The 10,137-nt window shown below is 36.6% G+C and overlaps 1 protein-coding gene across 1 annotated transcript; it reads right to left on the reverse strand.

The window, feature by feature from the left end:
* Window positions 1-254: 254 nt before the first annotated feature.
* On the reverse strand, window positions 255-4,733 carry uts2r3 (urotensin-2 receptor 3). Its single transcript, XM_005157928.6, has 2 exons — window positions 4,474-4,733; window positions 255-2,445 (listed from the first exon to the last, which is right to left on the reverse strand). Exon 2 carries the CDS (start codon window positions 2,317-2,319, stop codon window positions 1,159-1,161), a length of 1,161 nt encoding a protein of 386 aa, XP_005157985.2. The 5' UTR covers window positions 2,320-2,445; window positions 4,474-4,733; the 3' UTR covers window positions 255-1,158.
* Window positions 4,734-10,137: the final 5,404 nt, after the last annotated feature.

A 10,137-nucleotide genomic window follows, 5' to 3' on the forward strand; every position in this document is an offset into this window, starting at 1 on the left:
AGTGGCCTGCATTAGAAAGTATTGCTATATTTGCACAGCACATTTAAAAAGCTATAATCCTTAAGCCCTTTAGCACCAAAATGAGTAATCTGTTAAGTAAAATAACTATGCACAGACATGGTCATACGCTCATTCACTCGGCCGCCATTTTTAAAACATGAAAGCGAGGCTGCGGTGAGAAGAAACACTGAAATATAGGATCAGCACTGTAAGCATTGCAACAACATGCTGTGATGATTTCAAAATGCAGATATGGTATAAACATCACTTTAATAGCATTCAGTTAAGTTTAATTTTAACAATTAAAAGCATGTTAGACATCAAACAAAATTACAATCTCTTTAAGAGTAATAAACTTAAGTGTTCTCCTAGGCTTCAGCTCAAGGCACCGGGTGAACACTGTGACCCTAACATTTAAGTGCCGCTGAGTGCGTTCTTAAACATTGTGGATTTGCCATAATATTCACCAGTCCTTAACAGAAATGACTGTGATTGGCCGTGTTCATCAGTTCACCGCTCTTCACTGAGTGCAAACACAAATACACAGACACTGGATCATTTTAAAGCAGCGAAGATCAGCTGATTGCTTGTCTGTGTTTGCACTCGGTAAACAGTGGTGAAGTGCAGTAAACTGATGACCTTTATGGCCAATAACAATCATTTCTGTTGAGCACTTGAGAATATGGCAAACCTGCGGTGTTTAGGAACGCACTCAACAGTGCTTAAATGTTAGCGGGAATTAATTTCAGTACTGAAATTCAGTATTGTGACAGGTTTAATAGAGTAAAAGAATCAGTTCATTAACTTGAGTTTGATAAATGGTATCTAAAACGTTTGTTTGGGAAAGAAAACGTTAGCTAACTAGTGCTATTTTCCTTAAATGAGCTGATAATGTGGTCAGCTATCCCTTTTTATTTTTACTAACCATTTAGAACGGACATTCAGGTCACTCGGGAGGTGGTGAAATTATAAATTTGTGTAACATTCTCATTGCTGATAAGATATACAGCCAGGTACACAATGTTCCTGTGTGACTCAGGTGACACTTCCTAGTTTCTTCCCACTTCAGCCTTGATTTTGCTTATAAAATGGTGGCTGCGTGAAAGTTTTATAGGCTGTACAATTTGGTGGACAAAACAAAAAAGTGGGCAACTTTAATTATTGCTCAGAGCTGCCCTTTTGGCAAAGTGGCGCAGCTGCGCTTATTGTCTTTCTGCTGGTCCTTCTGCGCTTGCCTGTCAGGAGTGTGTAGAAGAACGGATTCACACATGAGTTTCCATAAGTCAATCCTGTGAGGATGCGATTAATGGTCACCTGTGTCCCAACCGGCACCACACAAAGAACCTCAGGCTGGTACAACGGTAGAAGCTGCCAGATCCAAAATGGAAGGAAACAAGCCCAGAATGTCAGCACAATACCCAGGATAAGGAGCAGAACTTTTGGGCGAGGTGCACGGGGTGGGTAGGCGTTACCCCCTCCAGCCCAAGCTGGTTGAGTTTGAGATACCCAGTACAGTCTCCCCAAAGCTGCATACAAAGCTCCAATTGCCAGTCCTGGGCCTAGGATACTGGTGCAGAAGAGGATACTGAGGTAGGCTTTCGAACTCTGCTCATCCCAGGCAGGAACACACAACTTTCCTTCATGGTTCTCTCCATCTTCAAGGTGCAAAGTAATCATCATGGGCAAACTGAGAGCGATGGCAAAGCCCCAGGCCAAAGCGACTCTTAAAAGTCCAGAGGATGGTGTGGATGTGGTTGCCAATGGATCGGCCACAGCTCGATACCGATCCAGACTCATAGCGGTGAGGGTAAAGATGCTTGCGTGCATTGTTAGCAAGTCCAGACTGAGTAGGAGTCGACAGCCAAGTTCGCCAAATGCCCAGTCAGATGCCAGACTGTCATACACAATGAAAGGGGCAGTGGACAGGTACACCAAATCTGCTAAAGCCAGACTCAGAACCTGCAGGTGAAGAGAGGAAGAGGAGGAGGAAGATGTGGGAGAGGAAGATGGAGAAAAAGAGGGAGAGAAAGAAGGGGAGGAAGAACCGAGGCAGGACGGACTGTAACAACACATAGGGGCAGTATGCCGCCTTCTTGACATTCTGCGGCGGCGAAGGAGAAGTACTAGGGTGTACAAGTTGCCCAGAATACCCAACAGAGAAAGGAGGGATAGGAAAAAGCAGAAGAGAGCAGTGGAAGCTACACTTGGGGATGGGGAGAGAGAGGGTGATGATGAGGGAAAGGAAAGGTTAGTGAAAAAAGGAAAGGTGTATGAAGGTGAAGGGGAAGAGAAGAGGGAAGTAGAACCAGGTATATCCATTTGTCCTGGAGAGCAAGAGTCTCAAAATGAGTAACCTTCCGATGAAATAAGGAGGCCAATGCAACGAGTGTTTTAGATGAACTACTGTATCCAGGACATCAGGGGATCCATATTAGAATGGGAGATCTGAGAGCAGATTAATAAAGGTAAAAGAGGGGAAACAAGAGAAAATGAAATAGTGATTTTATAAACTTTTATTAATTATGAGGCTTGTGCAAATTATGACATTGATATTAAACACTGATATTGAATAATTTGAACAATTTCACCTAAAACTTCACATAAAACTTGACCATAGAGCAAAACTAGTGAAAAGCTAAATAAATAAGCTTCCATAAAATTAGGACAATGTTTGACCAATAATGAACTATTTTGAAATATGAGAGTTAAAAATCCAATTACTGAGGAATTTTCAACTAAAGTGGTCTAAATGAAATACTTAGCAATGCAGATTACTATAGCATTACATTTTGACCCTGATATATTTCTGGTTATTGCCAAAAAAAAAAAAAAAAACATGCAAATTATCTTGTGTGATCCAGAGTCCCTCGCAAATAAAAAAAAGCTGTCAGAATTAATTAAACCAGAATCTAGAGAATATTTACACTTAACATTTCCCCCTCAAACTAATGTCCGAAATGCTGGGGGTATCGAATATACAAGGAGAACCCCTTACTAGACCCTTTTATTTTAATAAGCACGCAGCCGACGTCATCTGAGGGAATTCTATTTTTCATCATGATGACGGGTGTTAAGATCAAAGCCCTGCCGGGGGTCCCACGAACACTTACAGGAAAGAATGTTGGTGGCACATGGTGACCCTTAGCGGGACAGGTTACGAGCACTGGCACTGGCAGTACCCCGCCGCGGCCATTACCCCTCGGAGAGCGTGCCTTAAATAACATTTTATAAACAGACTGGCAAATCTGTTCATTTAATTGTTAGCCGAGCACAAGACAAATCTGGGATTTATTAACTGAAATTACCTGCGCCAATTTAATAATAAATTAGTAGGAGCATAAAGCTTTAAAAATATGCAAACTAAAACTTTGAATAATAATAATATTTTTCTTCTTATTGATTAATCATTATTATTAATAATAATAATATTAATAATAATAATATTATTATCATTATTATTATTACTATTATTAGTCCCTGCGTGAGTTCCAACATGTAACTTTTAAAGTTGTAGGCTAATTTATTGTTTTAATAATATAAAAATGTCGAACAGGAATGCAATGAATTATGGAGGCTGGAAGACCGGTGTATGTTGCAACACGGAGTGAGTTGTAACATCATTAGTTTAACCGGCTAGGAATGAGCTCCATCATTCATGATATGACAGCAGAAGAGTGAATATAAACATATATCGGATTTACAGAAGAAAACAATATTTTGAGGTAAGAAAGTGTGATTTATGATAAATAAATAATTTCACAAACTGCCAAATCATATTTTACAATTTGAAATAGCCGTATTTAACATACACACGTGCGCACATTGCTTCTTTAAAAAAAATTAAATATCGTGGCAACAAGGGAATGTTTAAAGATTTTCCATAATTCTGTAATGCGACAGGCCACTTGACTCAAGCGCACTTACAGTAATCTAGTTTATTTTACATTTCTTAGTATAATGTGAATTTATTTTGTTTGTTTTATTTACTAAGTTTGCTTAATAACAGCTATAAATTAATAAAGCCACCAGATCGTTATTTTGCAGCCTGAGAGATTGTAAAATCACGTATTAATAATTGTATCTATTTGTCGTAGATTTTGTAGATGTTTGAGGACATCAATCATGGACTCATTCCGCAAAAAGAAAAAAGGCCAACAGATGTTAAAGCCGCTGACACGGATCTTTCCATTTAGTTCTTAATTGGCGCATCCTTAGAGATGTCTACGGGTGTGTAAAACAATGACATGTCCAAGACAGCTAAAGCTGCTCGTCAGCTAAATATTTCGAATAAACAAGAATATATCAGATTAAGAGAAAGACAGACGACAGCATAGCATATTATTATATAATAATTTGATTAGGCCGTTTGTCCTTTTAATTTCTGGCGATCAAACAAACAAATCTGTAGCTATTTATTAATACAGACGTATTATACGATAAACAAAAAATTTAAAATCCGAAAACATGCCTTACCCTTAACTGAGTATTCAGAGATAGCATGTTCCATAAATCGGCCTTCATCCACACTTCAAACAACGAGACAATGACGAAAATCCCAATGTCGGTTATTCTAATTAAACGGCGTCTTTATAAGGCATAAATCAAGACGCCAAGTGAAATGTTAAATGTTCCTCAGAGGACACACTTAAAGAAACTTAAGACAGTGTAGAGTATCTCTCAGTCAGAACCAGCTAGTCCACTCCTCTCACTCATATGTTGTCAAAAGCAAATGAGGGGAGGGAAGAGAAGAGGCTGGAGAAAGAAGGGTGTCTTTAATAAAGACCCACACTATTATCAATGGCCTTTGAGGAAGACAATTGATCTTCATTGGCAGAGGGTTGAATGTAATTTGATGTAGCTAGTCTCTTAACCTGAATGATATTCTTTGTGGTTTTATCATGAACTTCACTCTTGTGATTAGATACCTTCAGCCCATTTTTAACAAACGTCTTTACGAGCAAAAAGTCTGTGCTTTAGGGCAGTATTTACAAGTGCCAAAAGCAATACAGTCAGTATACCATAGGAAAAACACTTGTAAATGTCAGAGAACAATATTTATGCCCACCATCCATCAAAGCTATTTGGGGTTAGCGGCATGCAGGGAATATTTCAAACCTCATTTATTGGAGAACTGTAAGAATTACAACAACAAACATGAAAAGGTACATAAAAGGATTCAGTTCTACAGGTATACCCAAGGAACAAATGAACATGTTATTAAACCTATTAATTGTGGCTGGACTGAATCATGCATGAACAATGCTGAAAGAAATTTTGATGCGCGTCACAATCCAAACCACAGCTGAGGCAGTGAAAGCCATTTAATCACTAGAAATATGTTATCGCTCCCTAACGACCATACAGTAATACATAACCATTAATGGAGAGAAAACGTTTCAGTGGAAAGACATTTTCACCTCCTTAGTCATGCAAAAGTTAAAATGATGTATGGTGTGGATGTCTTGCATACTTTTTTTGATCAGACTAAAATGTAGTCCATTAGAAGCACATGATACTTAAATCACACTCACACACACAAAACCAGTTCGATAATCATTCATGTATCCACACGTAAATCCAAACTTAATGGCTCACTTTAGAAAAAAAATATCTTTTGAAAGATGATTTTTGTGCAGTGTTCACTGTATGGATAGTATTTACTGGTGGGTAGCACAATCGCGTTACAGCAAGAGGGTCGCTAGTTCAAGGCCCGGCTGGCTCAGTTGGCATTTCTGTGTGGAGTTTGCATGTTCTCACTGTGTTCTCATGGGTTTCCTCTGGATACTCTGTTTTCCCCCACAGTCCAATGGCATGCGGTACAGGTGAATTGAATAAGCTAAATTGGCCATGTATGTGAGTCTGTGAATGATTGTGTACGGGTGTTTTCTAGTACTGGGTTGCTGCTGGAAAGGCATCCACTGCATGTGCTGGAATAAAAATGTGCTGGATAAGTTGGGGGTTCATTCTACTGTGGCGACCCCTGATTAATAAAGGGACTCACTGAAAAGAATATGAATGAACGAATGTTCTTTTGTATTCTATAGAAGAAAGGAACTTAAGCAGATTGAGATGACAATGAATTAATTATATAGAATCATATATTTTAATATGATTTTTGTGTAAACAAAACCGTTAAACTTTGATTAAAACTGTTTTGTTTTAAACCCCATTAAAGTTCAATGTATTAAAAAAAACATTTCTTAAAATATTCTTACATGTTCCATTAAAAAAGAGCTTGGAACTGACACAGTGAATAAATGTCAGAATCAAATAATCAGTTTACGGTAAACTATCTCTTTAAACTTGGTTAAACCACCCAAAAACAGATGAAAGTAATACCTAAGCTGCATAAAGTTTTGATTATGGTCACTGGTTTTCCAATGTTTTGATATCATTTAGGTGTAAACCACAAAAAATGAGAGCTTTTCACCAGTCAGTCCAAAACGTGTAATTCCATACACACCAAAAAATCGAATTAGAATCTGACTGGGAACAGCATCCAAAAGTTGAACAAGTCTGTCGTTTCCATTTTTTCAGATTAGTTATCAAACAGTTCATCTTATAAGATTCAGCTTAATACGTTAAACCTGAAATCTAAAATTTTGAAGCACACGTGTGAGTGAGTTGACACATCATGCTCTTTCCTGTAAAATGAAGATGACTCATAAGATGAAGACAATCCAGGATAAAGGAACAACCAGCATAAATTATCATCCAGTAAGAACGAAAGAGTAATGGAGTTAGAGAAAGAGACAGAAGTTATAACCCCGTCTCCTCATGAGCTACTGACACCAAAGTCTGTATTGCACCCGTTGCCAACACACATCAACACAGGGCCAACAAACACATATCTGCACATCTACCACACTCCCGCCAACACACACACAGCTGACACACTTCAACTTAACACCACCCCTGAACACCCGATACAGTCAACGCTCAAACACATCTAATCAATGGAGTAAGGAGACAGTGTGAAGTTGACCGCAAGAGTCCAGCTGAATTTTTATTGCAGTTTGTAGTGCCTGCTTAATGAATTAGTCACTTTTTTCAACGGTTATTTTTTTGACAACTTTAAAATAAAGGCATTTGAGTCGCTAAAATATTTACAAAAGCTATTATTTCTAAGAAACTTTTTTAAAATATTTTCCAAATAATGTTTAACAGAGCAAGGGAATTTTCACAGTATGTCTGAAAATATTTTTTCTTCTGGTGAAAATCTTATTTGTTTTATTTCAGCTAGAATAAATGTTAAAAACATAAAACATTTTTAAATTATTAGCCCCTTTAGCTATATCTTTCAATAGTCTACAGAACAAACCATCATTATACAATAACTTGCCTTATTACCCTAACCTGCCCTTAACTTAACCTAATTAACCTAGTTAAGCCTTTAAATGTCACTTTAAGCTGTATTGAAGTGTCTTGAAAAATATCTAGTCAAATATTATTTACTGTCATCATGGCGAAGATAAAATAAATCAAATATTAGAAATGAGTTATTAAAACTATTACGGCAACCCTTATTATCATAGTTCTCTGCTATAAGTGTACTTCCTGGGGAATATTGTGACTTATGTAACTGCAATCTTTTTTTCTGTAATCCTTTTGTCTTTTCTTTCCCTGTCCAGACCCTCAAGCTTCGTCTTTGTTAGTCTGCTACATATTGTTAGATAGCACAGCATGATCATATCACCCATTACTGTTGTCACTTTATTTATTTATGTATTTATTATTATTTTATGTATTTTTTATTCTTTTATTTTATAAAATTTAGCAGGTTTTTTCTATTATTATTTTTTAATTACTTTTTTACTATCTTTCTTTAGGCATTTAGGGTTTGTTAAAGTGGGTTTATATATATATATATATATATATATATATATATATATATATATATATATATATATATATATATATATACAAATAATTTCCCAAATAATGATTAATAGAGCAAGGAAATTTTCACAGTATGTCTGATAATATTTTCTCTTCTGTAGAAAGTCTTATTTCTTTTATTTCAGCTAGAATAAAAGCACTTTTGAATTTTTTAAACACCATTTTAGGGTTAAAATTATTAGCCCCTTTAGGTTATATTTTTTCGATAGTCTACAGAACAAACCATCGTTATACAATAACTTGCCTAATGCCTAATTGCCCAAACCTGCCTAGTTAACTTAATTAACCTAGTTAAGCCTTTAAATGTTACTTTAAGCTGTATAGAAGTGCAGAATAGTTCTGACTCCAACTGTATATAGTATACTGATAAATTAGTATTGCATGTAAAATACTGATAAATTAGTATTGCATCGACTGTAAGTAAACAGATTTTCACTGCATTAGTAACTACACAGTAACATATAAATAAAAGAAGATGCAGCATAACATCAGACATTCTCAGTTAATCTAGGCTTTCTACTCAGATGCTACTACAATGCACAAAGCTTTTACAATATTTTCTTGATTTTACAAAAAAATACTGGCAGTTGCATTTTAAGGAGCTCAAGGAGCTCAAGCTTTAAGGAAATCTATCTACGTTATACTCTCACCTATGTGGTTATGAACTTTGGGTCATGACCGAAAGAACAAGATCTTGGATACAAGCGGCCGAAATGAGTTTTCTTTCGCAGGGTGGCAGAGCACACCATTATTGACAAGGTGAGGAGCTCTGTCACCCGGGTGGAGCTGGAGGAAGTGTCTGGGGAGAGGCAAGTCTGGAGTTCTCTACCAAAGATTGCTGCCATTGCGACCTAGCCCTGGATAAGTGGATGAAAATAACATGACATGACAATTAAAGAAGGATTGAGAATTATTGCTGAAAAATTGTTAACAAGAAGAACCACTGAAGGAAAAATAAACAAGACCAAATCATGCAAATTACAGCCAAATCCAAAGATGAAAGCAACAAAAAAATAAACTATAAATTAAAATAATAGTTAATAAAAATAAAATAATGACACAATAAAAATGTAATCTTTCAATATCTCAGCAGAGAATCATTAAACATCTGGAGCTTCACTTAGCCCCTTTTACACAGTGATACCGGTAAATATCCAGAAAATTAAAGGAACGACTTTACCGGTAAATTCAAAAAAGCGCTGTTCACACAGGCAAGGATGTTACAGATTTTTTCCCGGAAAAGACCATTCACACATCCCTTCCGAATTTGCTGTAAATTCTAACATCATTAACCAAAAATGATCTCTAAATGGCTGCGCTTGTATTTGTAAACATTTGACGACATTACAAACTCTGTGGATAGATAAGTATTGTGAACAACTTCGATGAAAACATATAGAGAAACACTTCCGCATGTCCAGATGAACATGATGTGTGTGCTGGCACTCACCGGCTCCTTCACGGACACACGCGGCGTGTCAAGCAACTGAAGGAAGCAGAGCTTGAAGGTAAACAAACAACAACTTATCATAAGCATCTTATCGATAATTATTTACACAGTTGGCATTATTAAGGAACATATAAACGCTATTTGACTAACATCCAGCAGCTAAATGTGTCTGGAAATATATTCACAGGCTTTTATTCTCATAAACCTTGGGGACATGAATGCGTCTGACTGTTCTGATTGGCTAAAGTAGATGTTTCATGTCACACGTTCTACATGCACGCGCTCTTTCTGGCAATCTTCATTCTGCGTTCACACAGCACAGCATTCCGGCAAATTACAGGTAATGTTACAACTTCTCTTTCCAGAAAATAGCCAGAATAAATTTATCCGTGTTTTCAAAAAGGTCTGTATGTGTGAAAGGGGCTTTTATTAACCTTCTGTCAAGTGAACACAAGCTTTTAATGACATTTTTGTTGTTCATTTGAAATCACCATGATGAAGGTCAGCATTTGCTTTAGTTGGCCTCTTCAGTTATATTTGTGTTGATCAAACTATTTGTATAGTTTGAAAAGCCAAAAGAAAATATGAAACTAAGTCTAACAAAATGATCTATGTCAAAATCACTCTCACCTTCATGTGTACTTGTTGATTATTTTGTTAGTTATGTGTGAGAAATGAATATGAAACCACTGGAGCTTCATCTATCAATGACATTCAGCATTCACACTGAAAATGTTTGAACTATTGCAGAACTTAAAAACACAGACATCAACAATAAAATTGTACAA

The sequence above is a fragment of the Danio rerio genome, chromosome 16, assembly GCF_049306965.1.
Source record: "Danio rerio strain Tuebingen ecotype United States chromosome 16, GRCz12tu, whole genome shotgun sequence".
NCBI classification, from domain to species: domain Eukaryota; kingdom Metazoa; phylum Chordata; class Actinopteri; order Cypriniformes; family Danionidae; genus Danio; species Danio rerio.

Excerpts from the sequence above, each read along its gene's own strand:
- uts2r3 (XM_005157928.6), bottom strand. The coding sequence starts at position 2,319 with ATGGATATACCTGGTTCTACTTCCCTCTTCTCTTCCCCTTCACCTTCA.